At 44.5% G+C, this 26,226-nt stretch overlaps 1 protein-coding gene across 2 annotated transcripts in view; it reads right to left on the bottom strand.

Moving 5' to 3' along the window:
* KAT6B (lysine acetyltransferase 6B) overlaps positions 1–26,226 on the bottom strand; it is a 517,655-nt gene that overhangs the window by 12,369 nt on the left and 479,060 nt on the right. For both annotated transcript variants that reach the window (XM_085608735.1, XM_085608736.1), the window contains exons 15-16: positions 21,449–21,814; positions 10,416–10,695 (exon numbers count right to left, since the gene is read on the bottom strand). In XM_085608735.1, the coding sequence (XP_085464861.1) occupies positions 10,416–10,695; positions 21,449–21,814 (646 nt within the window). The remainder of the gene's footprint in view (positions 1–10,415; positions 10,696–21,448; positions 21,815–26,226) is intronic.

Raw genomic sequence — 26,226 nt, 5'->3', positions numbered from 1 at the left:
AGGTACCATTTATTCTAGACACGAGGCTAAAGCAACCTGCTTCTCAAAACGTATGAAGCACCTCATTCCACTTGAAGGTGACCATTCCCTAGAGAAATAAAGCCTTAACTCTTTCAAGATGTCCACTTAATCAAAGTTAAACTAAAATGTTCCCATTACAGGCACTCTGAATCCAGATGGTAAAAGTAGATCCTCCCTATACAGAAACCTACTCCTTGCCAGTTGGAAGCAGGGAGTACTATTCTGGAGCTTCATGGTTTCGGCTTGATGTTGAACTTAGAAAGGAGATGAATTAGTAATTTGTGCAAATACATGCTTGTGACCAGTCTAACACAAAGCCAAGTTTTTGGAATTGCCCTCTCTGAACCAGGCATTGCAGTGGTAATCAGGTTAAGGGTTGTGACCCTAGATAAGACATACCCGAGGACTATGCTTTCAGAACCCATTTGTGTTCTTTAGTGAGAAGCCTATTTATCAGCCTCAGAGTTCTCAAGGCAAAGTGGATGCATCTCTTGAATACACTTGAACTAGCCATTGCTAGCACTTGTGCTCCTTTTAGAGAACTGTGGCTCTTACTACTTTCTACTTGCTCTGATGAATGCCATATGCATGGTCTGCCTGAATCAAGCTCTTAGAGAGGGAAGCCAAAGGTCTTCACATTTAAATTCACTGATATTACCTCCAAGGATATTTGTGGGAGACAATCACCCTTAATTCAGCCATCCTTTGTCATCTTTTGCTGCGTATGTCACTACCTCAATCTTGCAGTGAAAAATTGGTCATGATAAACTGTGGTTGAAGAATCATCTGAAAGTTTTCCCATTTGGCATCACTATGGAACCAAATGAAAAGCGTATTTGAAAAATAAACACTGGGCACCGTGTATTTCTTTAAAATTGGCATCTCAACTCTAGATTCAACTAGAAAATCTATACTAAAAATAACAAATGCTAATAAACAATTGATATTATTTATCTTTTTAATGTACTTTTATCTTTTTTTTTAATAGAAAATAATTTTTTTAATAAATGGATTTGAAAAATATAAATAAATTCGTTTTTCTTAATGATATCTTGTAAACCACATATATTTTCTTCTCTAGACGCAAATTACCTATCAGATGCTTTGCATTTTAAATAACATCACAATAATATTAATTAATTTATGCATTCAAATTTATCTTTTTATCCATTTGTTAATTCGGTCAAAGAAGGTAAATAATAAAGAAATCCAAAAAGATCACTAAAAACAGACTGGCGGCTTTTTAGAAGACAACGCGTTTCGGCTAGGCCTTCGTCAGGAATCCGTCAGTGGTTTAACTTCTGTATAACTAGATGGCAATAGCTTGTGGACGGCTGCGATATACAGTGATTCTATCCTGGATATCTCTTAACTTTGTGCAATTATGTTCGCTCTTCTATTATAAAATAGATGCTCCAATTCTGAATGTGCAGTTGAAGGCTACCTCATAGGACTAGGGATAAATGATCAATTTCTTTATATTTTCGATGGAATATCAGGTACATTCTCTTTTAGTTAAAGAATGGCCAAAATTACTAATACATAATGATATGTGGTATAGGCGTCTCAAAAGTCCCAGACAACTAATGAAATGAAAAGCGGCAAGTAACAGACAGCTAGTCATCTCACTCCTTTGCTCTCTGAAATCACCGATCCCCTAAATATTCCTGACAGGGTCTTATACAGAGGCAGCATGTGGGACTACAAAGAAGAACTATGGCATGGAGCCAGGACTACAACAGAATTTGCCGTCAGATGAGGAGTGGTATGGGGTTAATCTTGGAGAAGCACAGAAGAATCTTGTCTTCTAAAGCATATCATTTTGCGAACTTTATGTCCAGGACTTTTCCCAAGTACTACATGAAGTTATACTAAATCGTGGATTTGCTCACGCGTAACTGAAGGTCTAGGTCTTGAAGAACACTAATTTTTAACTGAATAATTCCCTTTTTCTGTTGCAGTCAGTAAGTGAAAGTAAAAATTCCATAAATGGTACACATGCAATCCACAGTTCTGACTGCGTGAACCAGATACTGCAAACATTCTGGACTTCTGTTAAATCCACATGCTTGCATTCTTACTAGCTAAAATTGGCCTGTGATTCTTGCAGTGCTCCTTATTTTATGAGGAAAAATGAGAGAAAACTGAATTCTGCTGCTCCTTTGGCGTTTTGAAATTTCAAAGTCTTCTAATGTATTCATATTTGCACATCCTGTACCAACCAGGAGAAAAACTCTGTGCCCATGATGGAAAGTTGGGTGGAGAAGCTTGAGCCATTCTGTACAATTTCTGGCACCCGTCTGTCTTTGTAACACAATCTGCCACTATAGGAAGGTAGCCTGCAGTGCTGGTTTCATTAAGGCTGGTAAATACAGTGGGAAAAGTGAAGGATCCATTGTCTGGCGCTGCACTGTAGCCCACTGTTTGTTTCCTCTGGCTCTAGTGAATTACTTCCTTTGATAGAAGGTGGTTTTCTTTAATAAAGCCACTGTTTGTGCTGCTGTTGTTTCTGGCAATCTGGGTCTGAATCTGCTGGTAAGAATATAGTCTCTTATCGGGGCTTAAAAAATCAAAAGTGTTACAAGACCTGTAGGACTTGTAACCTGAATACACTACTAGACCCAACAGTAATGTACTTGACTTGTGAACAGACTTCATCGTGATTGCCACACAGTTCACTTTATAAATTCCTCTAACTTCAGTCACAGAAAGAAAAGTAAATGTTGGAAGACAAACTGACTTGTGACCTTGGTCTCTGAAAGCGGAGAAATGTGACAAGATAAGATTTAAAGGCATTTCTACATCTTCACTTTGTGAGCAAGCAGAACACCCGTTGTCAGCTCACCAGAACGGTAGAGTAGGCCCTAAAAATAGTTCATCCTGATTAAATATGGCTTGCTATTATGAGTGCGTGAATGAATTTTTCGAGCCCTGCTTATGCAACTTGTGTTGTATCCTAATGAACTCTTCTTTTTTCTTGCCAAACGGGATCAGCGAAGATCTGGTCTTCATTTAGATTTCCCTTCTAACTTAGCATCTTTTTGAGATTGTGGTTTGAATACGTTTTTCACTAACACAACAGAATGCCACAAACGCATTTATTATGGTTAGACAATGTTGTCCTGTAGTTTGCAGTTATAGGGACACATACTAGAACGCAATGCCCTTGCTTTATTTTGTGCTCGTATGAGACGACTCTTTGACCTAGACTAAGTAAAGCTGTTCTGCGTCTCTGGGGGAATGAGACATGCCCAGTGTTTTATTATTTAAACAGTGTGTTTTGAATTCAGGCTAGAGGTACTTCACACTGGAGTTATCATGGATGTTGCGGAGAGCTGTGAACGAGATTCAGCTCTGCTGGCCCGACACATTCTAAGAAGGAAGAAGCTGTGTAGGCAGATGTACGTAGGCTTGCACACTGAGTCGGAGTGCTTTTGTTAATGCACTGAGGCAGAATTCTTGAAACACTACACCAAGGTATGTGGTTAGATCATTCCAACTCGGTTTGGCATAAGGGTACTCCCTACATGCTCCCGCTAGCGTAGGGTATTAGTTACAGATAGGAGTATTATCACGAAAAATCAACTTAGTTTTATTATTTTTCATCATTCTAATAATGCCAATTACAATGATCTGTCTAATAATTGCAGTTCATGTATCAATTACAATGATTAGAACTTTTCAATAAACATTTGAAAATGTACTATTGTCTCTTCTCTGTGAAACCTTGGGCATGCAAAGTGACAAATTAAAGGGTTAGATCTGGTTGCACCAATTCCTTGAGAACAAAAGTGGTCATGTTCAAGGTTGGCAACAGCATCTATAACTCAAGGAGTTTAGATGAAGTACTGGGAGCTAGCCAGACCAACAGGTTACTGATGTTCTACGAAGGACAGTTCCTGCATTATGAAGTTTTTTTGATCCGAACTAGAGTCCTACTAAATTTGTAGGAACCATGTAGTAACCTCCTTCACAGCGATTTGGGCAGGCTCAAGCCCAACTATGCCAACCTCGACTGGTCTGTGGAGATACCTTATCAAATGTTGTGACCTGCCTACACAGCCAGACTGGACTAGGAAAAATTTTTTCATCCTGGGAGACACTGCTATGGTACGTTCTTGAGCATGAGGAAGCACACAAATTTACTTTTTGGATGTAAGACCCTGATGTGCACTCTGGGACAGTGCAGCTTTGGGATCCCTTGGAGACCGTGTAAATTTGATTATGCGAAAAACTGTGCTTACGAGCACCTTTTATGTTGTTTAACATGAATTCTGGCGCTTACAGTGAAAAAAACTTAGCAATGCTAAATAAATTGCAGCTATTTAAAACATTCTCGGATCTCATACAGAAGCAGAGCTATTTAACTACTTTGAATAGAATGTGAATCCAATTGGATAATGACAAGTTACCAAAAAGTACAGTTCTCTTGCCATAGATCTTTCAGATTCACATGCTTAAATTATCCCCACCATCAGGCTGTGAATCCCACATGGTTTAAAACAGCAATAAACATTGTTAAAATGACCTCAGGCTTAACACTGGGCTTAGTCGAACATTCACCTCATTCAATAGCACCCAAACTTTAGCCAAAAAAGTGACTGTACTAAGCACTCTTTCTCCCTAGAGGCCACTATATCTCAGAATTTGAAGGAGCAAAAGTGAAAGGCAACAAGTATTGAGAGTCTGACCACGAATGAGGATGGGTCACGTGTGAATCTATTAAGTATACCAAATTTGGAGAACTGTAGTTATAGATAAGTAACTTTTCTCCTCCAGCATTAGATCTTTCGTAGATTCACATGCTAAAATTAGAATCATTAGAAGTCTTTAGTACATTAGAAAGCCAGAAGCAGCATTACCTTAGCTAACGTGCTTTGGCACCCATATCCATGCAGTAGTGCTTGGTAAATTAATGCCTGCTCTTCCAAGTTGCAGCCCGAAAGAGGCACGCATTCCTATGAAGCCGCCATTGAGGATATTCCTCTAGATGGATGTGCCATCACTCTCTCAGGGGGGCTTTGCCTTTCTTGTATCATACATCACTTAGTTCGAGAGGCATTTTGACAGTATCTGCTTAGAGAAGGGATGGCCACCTTCAGATTTCCAGTTGGTCGAACATCTTTAGTTTTGTCAATGTAGAATTTATGGCAATGTGTACATTCAGAGACGGCAGAGACCTTCCGACAATGGAAGTAGGGTTTGGAAAAAAGGAACTGAGAACCACTGATTCATTAAGGTCTGAAAGTACTTTGGGCATTAAGTTTGGGTGTAGTTTGGGTTTGGACAAAAAACTGCTAAATAATTTGAGAACTGAAGTGTTTCTTGACACTGCATGTCGCTCACTCACTTTTTCTGAAGTCAAGGCAAGAAGTGGTAATGTTTACCACAAGAGGCACATCAGCTGCGCCTTGTGAACAGGTTTAAACACTGTTGCCATAAAGTTTTCAAGAACAGTGCCGTGTTTCCAAGGTATTGGTGCAGTGTCACTGGAGGGAAGGATTAAAAAAGCCCATTAAACAATCGCTTGCTAATTCTTTGAAAAAAGAAATAGCTCAGATGAAAAGCCTATATCTGGCAACTGCCATCAGAGGCTGGATTTGGCAAGGTGTAATAAATATGCCAATTTCTGATGGGTTGCTTTGTGAGCAGAGCAAGACTTGTTAGAACATCTCTGCACTCTTGTGGAATGTGTAGATCAGCGGTTCTTAACCTTTTAACTTATGTGCAGCACCCACTGAATCATTACTGGAATTTGAGGACCCCCTCTGAGTCATTACTGGAAGCGGAGGACTCCCAGCCTAAGCAATTTCTCTGTTTTGGACCTCAAAACAGTAAACAAAAATACGAAAACAAGTATACATTAAGTAAATACTCCAAATTTTTTTTTAAAACGTATAATTCACAAATATAGAAAAGGTTTCACATTTTCCATTTTGCTTCTTTATTTGTATATGCTTTATTCATTCACTCTAATATTTAAATTCACAAAAACATAGCGGAGCCCTGAACAGGCCTCAAGCACCTCCAAGGTCCTCAGACCACAAGGTAAGAACCACTGGTCTAGCTGAACAAACTCTCTACAGAAGCTAGGCTGAGAGGTTCAGGGACTTCAGATCATGTGAACTAATTTGCCCAACTTCCTGTACAGGAGCTTCGGATTGAGTTTCAGCAGCACAGGAAGAGCGTTTGACAGAATTAGTAGCTCAGTGCATCAATACTGCATTGGCCACCCAGGGACGATCAGTATTTTGCAGAGGTTCATTCTTGCTTCACTGAGACCTCTTGGGAACAGCAGAAACACTGGAAAAGCATACACAAAGACGGTGAACCGCATTAAAAATGCTTCACCCTACGTTTCCTCTTGGTAATGCCTGTAGGCAGAGAGAGATGGCATTTGTTCTCCTAGGAGGCAAACAGATCTATCATAGGGTGACACTAGCTTTTGAACAGCTTCTGTAACTGGTCGGAGTGTAGCTCCCATTTGTGACACTTCGATCTGCTGCAAGCATCTTAGTTTTTGTACAGCTTGGCAAGTGTCCCACTTTTAGTTTAATGTTGGCTACCCCCGAGTCCCATACCTGCTAGACTTCTAATTGGAGTTTCAGTTTTGTTCCGCTTTTAAGTTATTTGCCCTTTTGAGTCAGAACTGTAGTATTGAGCAGCCATGGAACAAACGCTTGAAGATCCAAGCAAATGGCCCAGAATTTGAGTAAGACTATGTGTAGACTCTTTACAGCCTCTGACTATCTGTCTTACATTTTTAATTCTCGCCTATGTGCGCCCAGAATTCTACTGATGTATCTGAGGTCATCTTCACCAAAGCGGTTAGCTTTAAGTGGCTGGTATTCAACACCTTGAAGTGCCATGCAGCTAAAGCCATGTCTCCACTGAAGGGCTAACACCTGTTGGTTGAGTCTCATCCAGAGCCCTCAGGGTGAGATTAGCAGAATGCAGGATGACTTGAGCCCAAGAAGTACCTTGCATTTGAGTGATCAGCTTTGCCACTCGATCCAGTGAAGGAAATGCTTTCCCCTGGAAAGTGTGGAGGCATGCTAAAAAGTAAGTTAAGGTAGGTGCCAGAGATGGGAAAGATTTGGCCTTTTTCAGGGATGCCCCAGGCAATGGAATGGCAGGTGGTTGCTGGCTCTTCAACTGCTTTCGCTGTTGACGCTTTTTTTTTTTCTTTAAGCATCTAGGGATGGAAAGACAGCTTATCTTGCATATGGGTGCTACAACTGGTGCCAGGCATTTTGTGAAGATTCTAGGAGCAGACTTGAGACCAAATGGCCTGGTACTCTCTGGCCATAGAAAACCTTCGATACTACCTTTCAGGTTATGAAATTAAGCACGGTGGAAGCCCAACGATGGGATGAATTCCCCGTCTTGAAGTAAAGTGAGAACCTCCTGAAGCATGACCATCCTAAAGGCCTGATTTCAAGAACTAGTTTAACTTCTGAAGATCCAAAGTGAGCTTACCACACCTTTTCTCTTTTTGACAAGAAAAACATTGGAGTAGAAGCCTTGATTACATTGATGTGTAGGAACCCTCTGAACCGCTTCTTTAATAAACTTGAGAATTTCTAGTTGGATTTTCAGTAAATTATGAAGATTCTCTTAACCAGGTGGTAGACATGGCGGCTTCTGGGAGACTTTTAGGGTGCATCCGCACCATAGACTGTGGAGTACAGAACAGCCCACAGAAATCTTCTGCCATTCCACCACAAAATCTGAAATGTTCTTTCCCAGTTGATGGATAGAAGGTGTGGATTGCAGCGCTAGGAATTCAGGCTCACTTATGAGTGTCCAGAACTTGAGCCGCCAAAGCTTCTCTTTGCGATAACTTGTAGTTTTATTCCTGAGGTGTAGAATACCCTTGATCCCTGTAGGATTGCCAGCATAGACTATATGGTCTTCTGGAGCCCTAAAATCCAGAGGGTTAGTAAACTGCAGTTCCTCCAGGTGTGGGTGTCCATATCTGTTTTCATGCACTTTTGTGCCTCATTTATGCGCTTGCTTAAATGTGCCCGGCAGTAAAAAAGCATATGAAGCACTCTGCCTTGCACATATGGGCAAAACAAAGAGCTCTTCAGCCATCCTTGTTGATGGAACTAGCAGGCTAAAACTTATAATGGACACATACATGGCTGCATCAAGAGCAGCGGTTGAAACATTCACCCCTTTTGCAATGTTCTATTTGGTTTCTGGAAGGAGATCTAGGAGTGAGATAATACCACTCCAAATCTGTTGGTTGTAATGGCCCCAGATGGCAAGGGCATTGTCTGCCCTGATAAGCGTAGCCATGGATCCAACTCTTTTGCTCAGTGCACATGTCTGCTCTCCCTTCCTGAAGGAATGGAGTAAGATATGATAGGGTTGCAAGATCTTCGCAGGAAAACAGTGGCAATGACACACCAGACAAGGAGGGACCATGAGACAGGCTGGGGTGTACTCGGATAGTCTACATTTAATCTCCAAACACAGAGCCAACGCCCAAGCTGACTACTTCATAAGCTTCACTCCCTCTTCCCAAACAAAGTGAAGAATAGGAACAATTTATGGACTTCTTAGGTTGTTCCTTAAAATCATTTAAGAAACAAGGTTGTTCTGTTAAAGGTCACAAGCTCACTGCAACAGTGCATGACACTTGGATATGTATCTAAAGGGCTGTCACTGAAACAGGTGTCTCTGATCCCTGCCTGTTGCAAGAAATTCATGGTCTTCTCTGGTTTGAACTTTGTGGTCTTGATCAGATTCCGGGTCAGAGGTTTCATGCACCTGTCCTTCCTCCATTTCGTGGGCTGCCTCTTCATTCTCAGTAAGCCCACCTATGTTCTTGACATTGGGGGGACACATGCCAGACTTCCAATAACTACAGGCAGCCATTAGATTGGAGATGAATTCGCAAACTTTTGCACACAGACTCCATTGCCGCTGGCACCATTTAAGAGAAACCTATGGGACATGAGGATTCTGCAGTTCAAGGGTAGCATCTGCCCCTGGGACAGTACCAATAAAAAAGGGGGGTTCACGGTCTTCAAAGCTCCTGAGTCACCATAAAGACCCTCATCTTCATGACAACACTCATCCTTTTGTGTTTCAGATTTATTCTGGTACATACTGAAAACTAAACTGTCGAGAACACCCTGCAGTCTGGTTTCGGTCCCCATCTGAAAGGACGTCTTTCTGTCTTCTTCACCCTTCTGAATTCAAAATCTGGGTGGAAAGATGCTCCGAATCTTAAAGGGACAAGAACCATGCATGAAACTCAATCAAATGAAACCGCAACAAAATCTTGCTGTGAATGCCAGGGATTCAGAAAATGAAGAAGCAACAGTCAAGAATGTGAAGTGCCCATTGACTGAACTGCTGCAAGCGAGCTGAAGGTCATTGATGGGGTGGTCAAATAAGTGCTAGTCGACAGTGGTTTGACAGTCAATAGGATTTTGTTCTCAAATTACCGTTTTGGTGGAAAAGAAACCGTAACATTTGCCACAGCTCTTTTGTCTGCCAGTTTTTCAGGTGTAGAGTCAAGATGGTGTGTGGCTACATAAAGCGAGAAGGACTTCTTTTTAGCAACAAGTAATGATTTTTCAGGTGCTTTCTTGGTGAACAACTTGAACATTTCAAAGTATTTCCTTTTCTGCGTCTTTAGCTGAAGTTCCTGGAAGAACCCTTTTCCCATAATCATCACTGGAAACGTTTGGGTGCTGATGAATGAGGTGAATACGCTATTAAACTAAACTGTTATTAGGCCTGTGGCCATTTTGAGGATGTTTATTGCTGCTTTAAACTAGCACGTATTCCCAGCCTGACCACAGGGAATAATTCATGTATGTGAATCTACGCAAGATCCAATGCTGGAGAATTAAATCACATCTTTTCTTGAATGGAACCTAGTGAATGTACTAGCCAACGAGAGGGAAGTGTTCGTACCAGCCGACCTGCATATCCTATCAGGAGGGAGAGGGGAAAAGTAGAAAATTGACTTTTAGTGATGCACAGGTAGGGGCTGGGATGGGGGAAAAAATCTAGGGTGGGAGGCTCCCCATAGGTGTTCAGTCAAACTTCAAATGAGATTTTGTTGCACTGGAGATTTTTCTTGTCAAGCCTGCAGCTGTAGGTGTTTCCCAATGATGAGGGAAGGAGAGCAAACTGGACAGATGTAAGGTCTAGCTCTAAAACTAAAGAGTGGGATTGTGCATGTTTATGCTAGGTATGAACCAGTGACTAAATTTAGTGTCGGTTCAGGGTAGATCAATGGGTTTTCGGCCAAGTAACTGACAAAACTGCATTTCTGAAAGAAAAGGCTACACCCTTCTGCCCTGATCAGGATCAAATAAAGCTAATTTACATCACCCCACCCTGATGACCTCCCAAGGACTATGACTTACTTTGACACTTGTCGCTGTCCCTGCGCACATGATTGTCTTTCTCCTCTTCTCTTCTCTGCCTGCTGCGCCGGCGCTGGAGAACCTTGCGGATGATTGGCTTCAAGTCTTCCTCCCCATCTGCGTCGCAAGTGGCCTCCAGCGCCGGCACAGTCGTTTCCTCATCAGAGTTATCGAAAGGTTCATTCAGCACTTCTGTTGTTTCAGAGATGGTTTCTGTAGTGACGCTGCTGTTTATTCTCTGACGCTTCCTCCCCCTTTTCTTCTTTAATATGAAAGGCCTCTGAAAAAACAGACCTAGATTTAGCTAAAACCCTGCAAAATTAATTGTGGGAAAAGCCTCACCAATATACACGCAAGTTACTGGTAAGCGATCATCTATAAGGATTTGGAGTGTATGTGTGGCAAATCGCTGCACAACATTTTTGGCAAAATGAAAAACAAAATATAATAATGCAATAATGAAGTGTGACCTCTTATGTTATGCCAACGTTTGCATCCAGTTTAGTTTGATATTATGAGGGGCTATGGTTGGTGGAGGTGATGGGAGATGTAAGTAGTGTCAGCACTGTCAAATCGATATACAAACTAGAGTGCTGCAGAGGTCAGGAAAAGTAAAACATGTGCAATTCCAATTGTACAAATGGAAGGAATGGGGCTTGTGGTTCAATTACCAAAGAGATGATATGTAACTCTAGTTACAAAGAGGCATTGGGAGTGGTGTAGAGGGTGGAAGAACAGACTGTTTTAAGTCTAACCTTTTTACAGGAACCCCACGAAGTTTAAAACAGCAATAAATTGGGTTATGATTACTATTGGCCTTAAAGTAGCGTTTGTTTAGTTGCGCATTCACATACTTGAAAAGCACCCAAACTTCAGCCAATCTGGTGAATGCCCCAGCACTCACTTCCTCAATAGGTCACCATAGCTCAGATTTTCAAAGTATGCAAGTTAAAGGAAAAAAAAAACAGCAAGCCTCTGACAAGTGAATATAGCCCTTCAGTGAATCTATGGAAGTTTGTAATACTAGAGAATGATAGTTACAGATAAGTAACGTTTTTATTCCCAGGCACCGAAACCTTCATAGACTCATGCTTTAATTTGAATAGCGAGCAGTGTATCCAACATAAAAATAGCTATCAGGCTCAACATATCAAAAAAGAGGTTGCGTAGAACTGCTTGTTCCATCAAAGAATCTGCTGTTGCATCAATATCCAGGCAGTATTGTTTGGTGAACATGTGCCTCTTTTTCAATGTGATTACCCAGCAAGTATCATGTATAGTCACACCGGCAGAGAGGTCTGGTATTGAGGACAGGCTTCTGGTGAAGCATGCAATGAATGATCCTTGCAGAAGTCTATTCGCCTTTCTGTGACAAAAGACAATGCATGAAGACAGCCATTGTGACAGTCTTTGCTTAAAGGGGAGGGGGGAGCCACACCGTGTCATCATGTCCAATCGTCACAAGGTGCTTCTAATGATCTTAGGTCTTTTCCAGATGAAGTTTGAGGCATATGTGTACATCAAGGAACTGCAAGGATTGCTCTGCTTTCATGAAGGATTTCTGGTAAAAATGTGGCGAACCACTGGCTTGCTAAAGTGGAAATCCAATGGCACTTTTGGCATCAACTTTGGACACAGGAATACTTTGCCTTTTGAGAAATGTAGCAGTGGATTTTTGAGCATCAAAGCTATTTTGCCTACTTTTCTGGAAGATGCCAATGTGGGAAGCAAAGCAACACTGCATTCCTAGAAAGAAATGTGTTATCGGCTTCATGAATTGGCTCAAACGGAAAAACCATAAGACAGATTTAAACGGTTTAGTCAAAGAAACAGGCTGACAGCTCACTAAGGGAAAGGCACAGAACAGACATTTCATAAATTGCTTGATTACTTAATGTGAGAATGATTGATCGTTCTTGCCAGAACTGTCAGCATCTAAAAATAGCTGCCAAATGCACTTTACTGAAGTGTTTGAGGCAGGATTTGGCCAGATGTAGCAGGTAGGGCAGAACCTAATTAGGTTGTACAGAGTGGATATAAACCTATACTCGACCAAAAGATACAGAAATGTTTCCACTTCACATTATATGTCCTGCAAGTAGCAGGTGTGCGTGCCTGCTTCCTGACATTCCACCAGTCTCTTTCAATATCTAGATGTCCAAATTCTAAGTAATCAAGAGTAAGGCTGTGAGGTTCAAGGATTGTAGATCGTGATAAAGCATCTGGCCTTAAAATAAGTCTGGACAGACGTTCTAGGTGTACAAGATGGATGTGAAGACCTTGACAACCATATTAGTTTAGAATATCAAGAGTGTCTTGGCCAAGCAGGAGAAATTAGTATCAGTTTGCATACCGCTCTGGTGATCACCCTTGGGACCAGGAGAAAAAAGGAATGGTGTATGCAAAATGTTGCACCTGTTCATCGAAAACACTTCCCATGAGTTCCTTCTTGGTAATGTCTGCTGCAAAAATATGTTATTTCCTGATTTCTGTAAGTCACAAAAAGATTCGGTTGAGACTGAACCCATTTGCTAAAGTGTTGAGGAAGTTCCCACCTGTGATATTCTGAGAGGTTTCAACTGAGAGCATCAGCCAGACTGTTAAGAACAAGCAAATGAACCTCGTGCAGTCAATGTTGGATATTGCCCATTGACTCAGTTGCTGACCTTCTGCTAGTACATGACCTGCTCCACTGATGATTTAATGCATCAATGTTGTGTTGTTTGCCTGAATCGGGAACAATGTGTTTCACAGGCATGGAAGGAAGACCTGTAGGCCCAACCGGATAGCGCACCGCTCTAGGACATTGATATGAAGACTCTTCTGTTTGCAACAAATCTGTTTATTATCATTTGATGCTGTAGATGCTGGAACAGAAGATCTTTTTAAACATTCAGTGGCATATTATAACACAACAATGCCTGTTTCAGCCACAACATAACAGTCGCTTGGTCCGCCCATTACTTCTTAGCTTGTCGATAATGAGGGTGCAATTCCTGCTATATGGGCAGTAACAAGGGATCATAGGACTACAGGACATCAGTCCTAGCAACAATTTGCACTGCGACTGAAATAAAATAGCTGCTGCTCGGCCAACAATTTAAAAACTGGCTATGGAGGTAATGCTATCACTGCGCCGCCGACCCCCCCTACCTCAGCCACTACCCCCATGCACATGCAAGCTGTGCTGAGGTAAGCTCCTAGGAAATTTAGGGAAGTGTTGTGCGTTAGATGGGATGTGTGCATTTTGAATGAGTCTTAATGGACGAAAGAGCCAGAAGGTGTTGGTTGAGTATTGTTTCTTTCACTTTTAAACCGTTTCTTAACCAGTCATCCAAGTGCAACAACGACCTGTCCACCTGACTCAAAAAGGGAGGTTTCTGAACTGGCAATGCTGTCAGTCTACAGATATTCTCCAATATTGCCGATGAATCTAAAAAATGGGTACATGGAAGTCAATCTCATTAAGGTCAAAGAACATCAGGAATTCCCCATCTTGGAACAGTGAGAGCGCCTCTTGAAATTGGATGTTCTGAAGGACTCTGTCTTCAGGACCTAGTTGGGAACCCAGAGGTCCAGAAGGGGTTACCAGCCACAAGCCTACTTTACAAATAGAGTAGAGTAAAAACTCTAGATGTGTAGATTCTTTGGTACGTTCTCAATAGCACCTTCGAGGTAGAGTATGTTTTGAAGCTGGTCTACATGACGTTCTCTAGCTGTTACGTGGCAGGGCAGCATTTGTACGCACTCCAGCATATGGCCGGAGCAGACATTTTGAAGTACCCAACGGTCTATAGTCCTGTTATTCCATTCTGAGGCAAAATTTTAAATTGCCACCTCCCCTTTCGATGGAGGTGACAGCGAAGGAAGTCCGGTTCTCTTATTTTGTTTTCTAACCTCAAGAGCATACAGAACATTATCACTTCAGCAAAGGCTTCTTCTAGGCCGGTCTCTGGTTTCTGTAATACCCCTGGTCCAAGAGGAACCGCACCTGAAGTTCTGTAATCTTCTGGAGCCACTGAATCCAGAAAACTTTCAAAACTGTAGCACTCCAAAAGAACAGGCCATAGCAGTGTCCATTTTATGCCTTGAAAAAACTAATCCACATACTTGAACAGTGCTTGGTTGTCAAAAGGCATATCAAGGACTATTCCTTGTATTTCAAGGTTGAAAGTGAGTACATTGGAACCATCCTGGTTTCCAAAAGACCGCTGGACCTGCTGTCTGGCAAACGTCCACATTAGAGCTATCCATTGCTACATCGATCACAACAGAGGATACGTTAGCTACCAGCTACGTGATGGCCTCTGCTCCGTCAGTTATTTTTGGTAAGAGTTGCAGGTACGGGTCGATGACACTGGACATTTGTCTGTTATACAGGCCTAGAAAGGCCAGAGCATTTGCAGCTTTAAGAGACGTTGCCATAGAACTAATTTTTTTCGACCAGAGTATCAAATTCCCTTCCATCTTGATCAAGTGTAGGTAGAGTTATGAGTGAATGACAGCTGATCTGTGCAATGCAGAAGACTATGCTATGTCAGAACCTAGACTTGCTTAACCCGTGAGACAGGATGGTGCAAAGTCTGGAGCACGTTTTTTCTAAATATGCAGCATTACAGCCAGTACTGTGGCTGATCTTTTCATCAGAGTAAGTCCTTAATGCCATGCGTGATCCAAAATCAGGTTAGACTTTATGGGTCTCTCCATAAAATCAGAGTAAACATTGTTACTACATCATTGTCACAGGAAGGCCAAATTTCTTCAAAGCTCTTCTGAGCACAGCAACATAACTGGAAATATTGTCCAGTACGGAATCTAATAGACATGGGGATGTGTGATACTATCTGGAATAATTGAATTGTCTTGGTCATTGTGATCCTGAATGTCGCTGTTATCATAAGCATCCGGGTACATGTCTTCATTTTCTGGGCCATCGTCTGCGTTCCAAAATCCATCCCCACTCTTGTCTGTGCTTTGGTTGTCCATATCCTCTGGAGGTTGTGGAACAAGCACCAGCTGAGGTGGAAGCGGAGAATGGATGACCAGTGAAGAAGGCTGCCAATATAGTGCAAGCAGGTTGTTAGTTTTATGCAAATACTATCCAATTGCTGAAATGGCTTAAAGAAAATTAGATAATTTTGAGCCAAATGTGGATAATAAGGACCACAGAGAGGTCTGATGTAGACATTTTAACAGCTAAGCTCATCTCTATTGCAAAACCCAGAGTTGTCATAGATGTCTTAATAACGATGTTGTGGTTCATTCTGATCACAACCCAGGCCATACTGAACTTTCAACTGTCGGGGCTGTACGCAATCTAAAAATTCTCATCATCCAAAACAATGTCATGAATATCATCTTGGTCATCTGTTTCCAAAATATGCGTTTGGGGTGGGGGCTGGGTGGACATTCAGATTCTTTCAGAGGGCAGGGTTGATGCATGAATATCAATGGCACTTTCAGTGATGGCAGAACAGAAACCTCCCACCCATGAATGGCGAGAAGACACTTGACGTGAGAGGGAACACTGGCAAAAAGATGACCAACAATGAAGAGGTGACCGTTAATGAGAAGATGACCATCGACGAAGATGAAGAGCTGATTGAAGACAAGAGCCGAGGAGCAGATTACTTGGCCTTCACTGTTAAAGTTGCTGATGGCTCTAGCTTATGCAGGAAAGGAGATGAAACATTCATCACGGCTATTTCTCCCGCTATTTTTTCAGGCGCAAAATGGCCAGAGGCTGCACCAAGAAAGGTAAGCTGCTCTTTGACACACAAATAGATTTTAGAGGAACCCCTTTAGTGAGGATTTCAGGCACCTTTGGGTGCTTTCTTTTCTCTGCTTTTTTGTGAAAGACCCCAGAGGGCCATTTTTCTCACAGAACCTTCCCCTGAGAAGGGGGAGAGAGGAGAGGTACCTCCTGTACTCGAGAAGATATCAAGCTAGGTACCAGTCTCTAAAGGTTTTAGGCATTTAACAGTTTCAGATTCACAGCTTGAAGTTTGTTTTTTAAGTCAGTAAAATGCACCTGGAGTGCAGGCCATCAGTTTAGCATTTTTATTTTTTGTATGAAACCACAGAATGACAGGCATGAAAATTGTTTTACTATTTCTAAGGAGAAGGATATACTCTCACTGAAATCTACCCTGGCCCAATAGAAAAACACTCTGAAACAGCTCAAACGTTATCAGAGGCTGAAGATGAGCTTTGGAGGTCATACAGGGGAGGTTAAAAGGCAAAATGCTGAATTTTCTGTGGTACATGTAAAAGAGCTCTGTCCAGGGACTCCCTCACACTTACATGCAGTAGGATATGTGAGCTATGGTGCCTCTAGGTTGAAGTGCTGGTACAGTCACAGATTGGCTTAAATCTGGGTGCTTCTCAATGAGGTGAATGTGCTACTAAACAAACACCATTCTTAAGCCTATAGCCATTTTCACAATGCTTATTGGCATTTTAAACTACTGAGGATTATCAGCCTGGCGACAGGGATTAATTCCAGCATGTGAATTTATGAAAGATCCAATGCGAGAGAAGGTGGTACTTGAAAAGCTCTTGTGTGCTCATGACTTAATTAAACAATTAGCAGTTACTGTAATGCTATTTCTCTCTCAGATGTACCCCTACAGACACAAGACACTCAAGGCAAGCAATCAATCACCCACTCATCCACCCACCCACTGCTATCACTCCTCTACTCTTGTAGCCAATCACAGGTCATTATAAAGAACAGGTCTCTCAGTTAACAGACAGTGTCCTTTGGTGTGCCTGCCACCTTTTTAGCCAAAGATGGAAACTGCAGCAAACTTAGGTGATGATGGGGCTGGCTTATGCAAATAATCCAACAGACGATTGACATCTGTCTGAGGGAGCCTTGGATTCTACGCGATAGCTAGCTTCATAAGCTCTGCCATAAGACTCTAAAGAAGCTAGGCAAAATCGGCCTGGGACTGGACATTCATACAACCCACAGGCTGAAGCTGCTCATTTCATAGTGCCACAGTCCATGTCAGAAAACCTTTCTACAGAAACTGGTTTATTAGACTTAAAAATCCAGAACAATAGCAGGGTATTTCACCTTTCGGCACGGTCAGAGCCACAGTTTATGTTCGTTTTTAGTTCATGAGACTCATATGAAACTTGGGCAAGAAAATGCACTCTTCATGGCCTGCAAGTCCGACTGCAGCTCTTCGGATGAGTTAGGGAACGACTTGCCTAGCAGAGCCGCTCAAGCACGACGGACCATTTTTATTTGGGCCACGATAGGTCTGGTTCGTGTCCATAATGGCACAGTGAGTGTACAATAATGGAATTAAATGCTAACAAAGAAATGTTTGTGGTTGTGATAATTGTAGCATTAAATACATATTTTTGTTGTTCTAACTGGGTGTCTAAGTGACAAGGAAATGAGCAGAAGGGAGCTCTCACTGTGCCTTGGGCACTTGAGATGCACCTCACTTATGAGGCTCAGTAAGGTTGAAACAGTAAGGGGCAGCTGGGTTTCCTTTCAGATGGGGTATGTCCTAAAACTCCAGGGTGGTCTACAATTTTGGGTGGAGTCAAGAATTATTTCCATCTAGTTGATCCCTTCTTGGCATTGGTCCAAAGTAAAAAAAATAATTTAAAAAATGGAGCTGAATGCTACTTAGAACTTTGCCAACGAGTATGTACAATGTTTGAATTCCAACCATCAAATTTTATTTCCTTCTTAAACAAGATAGAAAGAAAGAAGCAGTACCAATCCTCTCTAAGTATAAAGTTGTACCACTTCTACACAGGATTTAATGATGACCGATTAGTCTAGTTTACGAGATAAAGGAAATAAGATACAGCTAGCACCCTTAATATGATTGAAACAAGACCAATCCCCTCTACCCTCGGTTTTCATTGACTAGACGTCAACTATCAGTCTCTAGAGCAGAGGTCTTCAACCTGTGTGGCGTAACCCCCAGGGAAGCCGTGGAGTCCCAAGAAGGGGGTCCCGCCTTTACCAGCTTCACTTGTGCCTGCAATTCAAAATGTTTGCTTTCCTTTTGGAAAAAGGCAGCTGACCTGGGACAGCTAATTTAGATAGTTATCAGCTGAAGTGTCATCAATTGTTTAGTGTGTGAAAAGCTTTCTGCCAGGAAGCCTGCTTGCCTGAATGAAGTGCAAATGTGCTCTATTAATCTGCAAGTGTAAAGTGTGTTTGGGAGCTGGTTCTGACTTTAATTGATGCAATCACTCCAAGCTTTGGGATGACAAAGATTTGGGTTTTTGGAGTGGTAATGCAAAGAGTTGACGACTGGGCTATGATGTGCATGCTTTTAATTGTAACTGCATTTACACAGCTCTTAGTACCCCAAAGGAGGTGTGGAAGGGACAGTTATGTAAAAGAAAATTGCATTACATATGGACTTTTATTACTAAAATCTACTTTTTGAAAGTACCATTTTATCGCAAAACTTTTTGTGCATTTTGTAGCAGTCTGTCTTACACTGTGTGTAATGCAAGTATAAAATAATTACTTGCATATACACAGTGCTTTCTGTCACATGCTGTGACCTCGTAGAACTACAAATACACGTCACTATTCTCCACTACACTAATCAAGATTTAATTAGTTGCCTCTCTGGTTACACACAGACCTCTGCAGTGCATTAACTAATAGAGGTTTCATAATGTACTACAGTGCATTTCCCACTGAGTAACAACTTTTTTAAATGTATTTTTCATTTACGTTGCCCATTATTTTATATGTCAATATCTGATGGTGAAAGACCTAAAAAATGAACAGCATATTTTGGGGCTTATTTACGAGAGGATAGCATCGCCAGAGCATCACTTTTTTTTAGGCTCCTGCGGCGCAAGCGTCTCAACCATACCCATGAGGTGGTGCAAAGCCACCTGCATGGCTTTGCATAGCCTCATAGATATAAGACATAGCAGCGCAAGTCACTGCGCTGCCCTACTCTGTCAAGAAGGGGTTGCTTGGGCTTTGCGTGGGGTTTCCACACACCACCCATGGATTTTGATGCTGCCCCATATTTACAAAATCACGTAAACCTGGAGCATCTCAAAAAATGGTCGCCTCCCCAGCAGAGGCACACGGAGAAGAAATGTTTTCAGTTCTCATTTTTTTCCTCTTTCATGTGTTCTACATTCCGCAGCTCACATAGCAAGAGGAAAACGCCTCAGGATTGTTTTTGTGAAGGAAGGTGCCCCTTCCTGTACAAAAACAATCCTGCCTATGCTAGTGAGCAAGTTATGCGCCAACACAAGGGAAAGGGACAGGAATGCATTGTATTTTATAAATACAGTGCATTCTTGCCCTTTCACATTGGTGTAGGGCAGCGCCAGCAAGAAGACGCGCGGCGCTGCCCTACGCCAATTCCTCATAAATGAGGCCCTTTGTTTTTAGCTACACCTTGGACTACACCCCCACGCTCACGGACCCTTGGTTTGCTACACACTGTTCAAAATGATTGCCCTACTGTAAAAGTTATTTGCTGTGGGAATTAGGGGAAGATGAGGAGTACCAGGTTCTAGAATTTTTTATCGGAAGGGGGTCCTTACGCCTAAACAATTTTGACAAGGGGGTCTCCGCACCAAAAAGTTTGAAGACCTCTGCTCTAGAGTAACAGAAAGGCCAAAAAGCACATGAGTGGTTAGTAGTGGCAATCACTGACAAACATTGGCTTTATAGTGTATGTCTAACAGCGTAAGCACAAACACAGAAATGGATACTAGGTAGAGCATGTGGTTGCAGTAGGGGGTTAAAATTAGGCCTGGGCGAAGCACTACGCTACGCTCGCGTAGTTTGCGAAGTTCGCGCTACTTCGCGAACTGCACGTAGCACAGTGCGAACACGCGTAGCGTAGTGTTGCGTAGTGCTGCGGTCATATTTTGCTTGCTCGCGGTCCTCAACGTCAAGTTGGCGACCGCGAGCAAGCAAAATGACATCCCGGTGAGACTTTTTCCTTGTTCGCGATCGCGAGCATGGAAAATAAACCTCCCGGCGAGATTCCCAACGCGAGGAGGTCAGGTTTCTCATTGCGAGGGGTCGCGTATGCTCGCGACCGCTCGCGATGAGAAACTAGCAGTTCGCATTGAGAAAGCTGCCGCTCGAGTAAAAATCTACTCGAGCAGCAGAAAACTACAGCTCGCACTGTGCAAGATGCCATTTTCAATGATTGCACAGTGCCGGTTACTTGTCCGCACAGTGCAATCATTGAAAACAACATCTTGCACAGTGCGAACATGTTACTACGCAGTTCGCGAAGTGCTACGCGTAGCTCGCGTAGTGCGAACTTCACTTTGCGTAGCTTCGCGAAGTGCTACTTCGCGAACTACGCCCACCCTTAGTTAAAATGGAGGCTAGAGTGCGCCCTGTGGTCTTGACCAGTGCCTTTTGTATATTGTACTTTTATGTGCGGGGCTTTGGTTGTATCGTGGAACTAGTAAAATACGCTGGTTTGATAAGCAGGGCTGTGGTCACAAACTCTGTGGATTAATTACGCTGTTTTTGGTTCTAGTCTGCAGGAATCTGACTTGCACATGACTGCGTGTAGGAGACATAAGGAAAAGCGGGGCGAGGTGGCTTCGAACTAAAAATAAAATATAAGGTCTATCCCTATAACCGAGGCGACATACTTTGTCCGCGGAAGGCGGTGGCCAGGGGGCAGATTACCCAATAAGTGTGCAGCTTTTTACACTCAATTTTAAATAACAAAACTGGTAAGCATGCATGAAGTTTAGTGTTCTCAGTCATTTCCCTTGAACTTTGTTGCAATCTACAGTGCGGGCACTAGAGGGCAGCATGTCAAACGACAAATGGGGTGCCGGGGAGGGGGGGGGGGCGCGTGTTAATGCACGCGATTGTCTCAAAACAGGTAAGAGTGCTCGAGTAAATCTCCTAAGCAACAAGAACCAACGGCTGGCATACACTATAGAAATAAAAACCAAATTATCAGAAATTCGTGTGTATAAAGAGAGGTAAAGGAAAGGGCAGCGGATGCGGAGACCGCAGTCCTGCATACAACATACTGTACCTTTCGCTTCACAGCTAGGGACTGCGGTTTGGTCAGTCGGGAGGCGTTGCTCTGAAGACTGTCTGCGGTGGCAGCTGCCGTCTCGTCATCGTCCTCGTCGTCTTCGCCGCCCTCGTCCTCCGCCGCGGCCTCCTCCCCTTCTTCCTCGTCGTCTTCTTCCTGTTCCTCCTCTTCGCTGCTCTCCTTGGACTGCTCTGCGGGCTGCTCCCGCTCTCCTCCCGCGCCACCGCCGCTCTCCGGAGAAGGCAGACATTTGCTCACAGAGATGACTTGGGCGGGTGACTGTCGGGTTTTCGTTTGGGACGACTGTTTTTCTGGCTCCTCTTCCTTTTCCGAGCCGCTCGTCTGTTCAATAAGTTGCTCGGCCTGGAGGATAAAAGAAGCCGATCAGAGTGGATGTTTGAGGACAGGCATTATATCCTCATTAACAAGCAGATTAAATGGGAGACATGGAAGCTCAAACTCCTGCTCAACCTTTGGGTTAATCAGCCGGAGCAGATTGCATTTCATGGGATATTTAGCCCCATTAACAATGCAACAAATTGATTTCAATTCCTTTTAATAACATGACATGGCCACCAAAACGGCAAAGATGAAGCAAGTTCATCCACTCAAAGAATCGATTATCACTGCCATTCAGGGGCGATCCTATTACACAAGACTTCCCCCGGAAGGAGGAAGGAGGAAGGGGGGGGGGGGGACGCAACACCCACCCACATAACGATGGGGTGCTTCTAAGAATGGCATTGCCAGCTGTGCAAATGGGATTGGGAATACAACATGGAACACGTATGGGCCTCTTCTCAGACAAATGTTTTTGAGCAACAACCTTATAATAATTTCCACATTTTTACCCACGGCAAACAACAAAAAGATGTAAAGAGAAAAAAACAAAGCAGATGGTGGTGTGGCAATTATCAGTCACAACAACATGGCTGATCGGGTTACGCAGTTGCTCGTGAGGACTACGCATGGCCTGATGTTCTAGTAATGAGAAAAGGAGCCTCCGAGTCTTCCAGACAAGGTCGAAACAGCCCTCCATATTATCCAAGGCACTAGACTGGCATATAGCACAACTGTAAATGAAAACGCTTAAAGGCAACATGCAGTTTTAAGTGTTATATAAAACACATACTAATAGCCTGGAATAATTAAGGAACTGTATATATGGCTTGGGGCTGACCTCAGATATCAATGAACAAGTTAATTATCTTCGGTAATGATATTTCTGTAAGAAACATTAGTTAGTTAGATTCCTCACCTTAGAATATCCCCAGGCGTCAGGCTGGATCCGGAAAGATTTTTTCGTCAGCAATACCCTTGCGCGTCGCTAGGCGTCGTCTGCGGCTCCGCGTCCGTCGTCGTGATCGCCGGAGTAATTAGACGCCGCCCTCGCGCGCTGACGTCAGTTCTTGTACATAGCTTTCCGCGCCAGGAACGCAGAGCAATGCAAGAGACAGACACTGGTGCCAAAAATTCTAGGGCCCTGAAAGGGATGACCTAAACCCTAGATATCGGTTAGCAGAACGGGGAGGATGGGTGGGGCGGTGAGGAATCTAACTAACTAATGTTTCTTACAGATATATCGTTACCGAAGGTAAGTAACTTGTTCATCTGAAAGAAACACGTTAGTTCGATTCCTCACCTTAGAATAGATACCCCAGCAATACCAACACCGATGGTGGGTCTGCAAACCAAAATCACACCAGAAAGTCCTGGAGAACAGAACGGCCAAAGAAGCCGTCTCTCCGGACTTGGCTGTCCAGGTAATAGTGTTTGGCAAACGTGTGCAGCGAGGCCCACGTTGCTGCCTGATAAATGTCCTGCAAGGGGACTCCCCGGCCCAGGGCAGTGACACCGCTGTGGCCAGAGTGGAATGGGCCCTCAGCCCTACAGGAGGTTCCTTTTTAGCTAAGGAATAACAGGCCTGGATACACAAAACGACCCACCGAGAGATGGTTCGCTTGTGTACCGCCCGCCCCTTCTTAGCGCCCACGTAGCCAATAAAGAGTTGGTCGTCCACCCGGAACGGTTTGGTGCAGTCCAGATAGAAGGACAGCGCCCGTTTTGGGTCCAGACGGTGGAGCCTCTCTTCCTCTTTCGAGGGATGCGGAGGCAGAAAGAAGGTGGGCAGTGTAACAGACTGGCCGATGTGAAAGGCAGTTACCACCTTAGGGAGAGAGGAAGGACGAGTCCTTAGAACAACTTTGTCCGGATGGACAGAAAGGAAAGGAGGCTTAGAAGAGAGAGCCTGGAGCTCACTCACCCTTCTAGCAGAGGTGATGGCAACCAGGAAAGCAGTCTTAAGAGTGAGGAGACGAAGGGGACAATTATGAAGTGGCTCAAAGGGAGCACACATCAGATAGGTCAATACTAGATTCAAATCCCACTGAGGCATTACGAAAGGGACAGGAGGGAACATGTGGGTAATGCCCTTAAAGAATCGAGAAACAACAGGGGATTTAAAAAGAGAAGGCTGATCAGGAAGCCGTAAGAAAGCAGAAATAGCCGAAAGGTATTCTTTGAGGGTGCCCAGAGCAGAGCCCTGCTGGGCCAGGGAAAGAAGAAAGAGGAGAACCTCAGAAAGAGGGGCAGAGAGGGTATCCACAGCCTTTGCTGTGCACCATGCCACAAATTTGTTCCACCTGCAGGCGTATACCGATTTTGTGGAAGGACGCCTGGCTGCCAGAATAACATTACAGACTTCAGGAGGCAAGTCAAATGGCATCAACTGCCGCTGCTCAATCTCCACGCATGGAGGTGGAGGCTGGACAGGTTCGGGTGGAGGAACGTCCCCTGCTGCTGCGACAGAAGGTCCTCCTGAAGAGGCAGTCAGATCGGGGGATCGATCGACTGAGTAGCTCGGGATACCAGTATCTTCGTGCCCAATCCGGAGCCACAAGGATGACTTGGGCCCGGTCGCGGCTGATCTTCTTCAGCACTCTGGGCAGAAGTGGTATAGGCGGAAAGGTGTACAACAGACCACAACTCCACTCGCGACGAAAAGCGTCTCCGAGCGAGTGCCGCCTTGGAAATTCCAACGTGCAGAACTGCTGACATTGCGCGTTTTCTTCGGTGGCGAATAGATCTAACCAAGGCTCTCCCCACTGCAGAAAGAGGCCTTGCGCCACGTCCAAGTTCAGATGCCATTCGTGATCCATCATGCACCGGCGGCTGAGTTAGTCTGCTCTGGCGTTCAGAGAGCCCGCCAGATGTTGAACCACCAGGGTGATGCCCTGATGTTCCAGCCATGTCCAGAGGCGCAGAGCCTCCTGGCAAAGGGTCCATGACCCCACCCCGCCCTGTTTGTTGCAATACCACATGGCGGTGGTGTTGTCCGTGAACACCTGCACTACACTTCCCCGGACAGAGGGAAGGAATGCCTTCAGTGCAAGTCCGATCGCCCACAGCTCCAGAAGGTTGATATGGAGCCGGGACTCCGCCGGAGACCAGAGGCCTCTGATCTCCGCCTCTCCCATGTGGGCCCCCCATCCCAGGAGGGACGCATCGGTCACTACTACATGCTCCGGTTGGGGTAGGGAGAGGGATCTGCCACTGACCCAATCGCGGTCCATGAGCCACCACTGCAACTGTCTGGCAGTACCCTCTGAGATCAAGACCTGGTCGGACAGGTTGCCCCGATGCTGGGCCCATTGAAACTTCAGGTCCCACTGCAGAGCCCGCATCCGCCATCTGGCGTGATGCACCAACAGGATGCAGGAGGCCATCAGACCTAGAAGCCGCAGCACCAACCTGACCGAAACCCGGGATAGAGGCCGAAAGATTGGAATGAGAGCCTGAATATCCCGGACCCGCTGTTCCGGAGGATAGACCCGGAACTGCGCCGAGTCCAGAACCGCTCCGATGAAGAGGAGCTTCTGGGAGGGACTCAGATGCGACTTCGGCACATTGATGGAGAACCCCAGCAAATGCAAGAGGTCGGCCGTAGTCTGGAGGTGGGAGATGACTGCCTGGGGCGAGCCCGCCTTCAACAACCAGTCGTCGAGATAGGGGAAGACTGGAACCCCTAATCTGCTCAGGTGAGCTGCGACCACCGCCATCGCTTTCGTGAACACCCGAGGGGCACTGGTGAGGCCGAAGGGGAAGCACGGTAAACTGAAAGTGCTCGTGGCCTACCGTGAACCGCAGGTAACGCCGGCAGGACGGGGATGTGGAAATAAGCGTCCTGCAAGTCCAACGCAACCATCCAGTCTCCAGGGTCTAGGGCAGCCAGAACCTGAGCTAAGGTGAGCATCTTTAACTTCTCCTTCCGGAGGAAGGCGTTGACGCTCCTGAGGTCCAAGATAGGGCGTAGGCCCCCTTTGCCCTTCTTGGGAACCAGAAAGTAGTAGGAGTAACAACCCCGACCTACTTCTGGACCAGGAACGCGCTAGATGGCCCCCTTGCAAGTGATCCCCTGACATGCGGTGGTACTGCGGTGGCATGGCTGGAGGGGTCGCCTTGAAGGGGAGGGAGTAGCCCCTTCGGACGATTTGCAGCACCCACCTGTCCGATGTGATGGTACGCCAGTGGAGCAGGTGATGGCGAACTCTGCCTCCCACTGGCGTGGAATGGGCCTGAAAGCACAACTAGGAGGGCTTTGGGGCGGGTGCTGCCGGGGTAGATGTGGATGGATCGGCTCGTTGTCCCCCTGCTCCGCTTCGGCGGAATCCACGTCCGTGGCTGCGTTGAGGCAGGTTCTGCGGCGTGTGGCTAGACGGACGTGAGGGGGCGCCCCTTCCTTGGCCACGAAAGGAACGAAAAGCAGAAGTTTGCGG

This window comes from Triturus cristatus, chromosome 1_2 (genome assembly GCF_964204655.1).
Source record: "Triturus cristatus chromosome 1_2, aTriCri1.1, whole genome shotgun sequence".
In the NCBI taxonomy this organism is placed as follows: domain Eukaryota; kingdom Metazoa; phylum Chordata; class Amphibia; order Caudata; family Salamandridae; genus Triturus; species Triturus cristatus.
The sequence above is the reverse complement of the archived record's forward strand: the minus strand, read 5'-3'. Positions and strand labels throughout refer to the sequence as shown.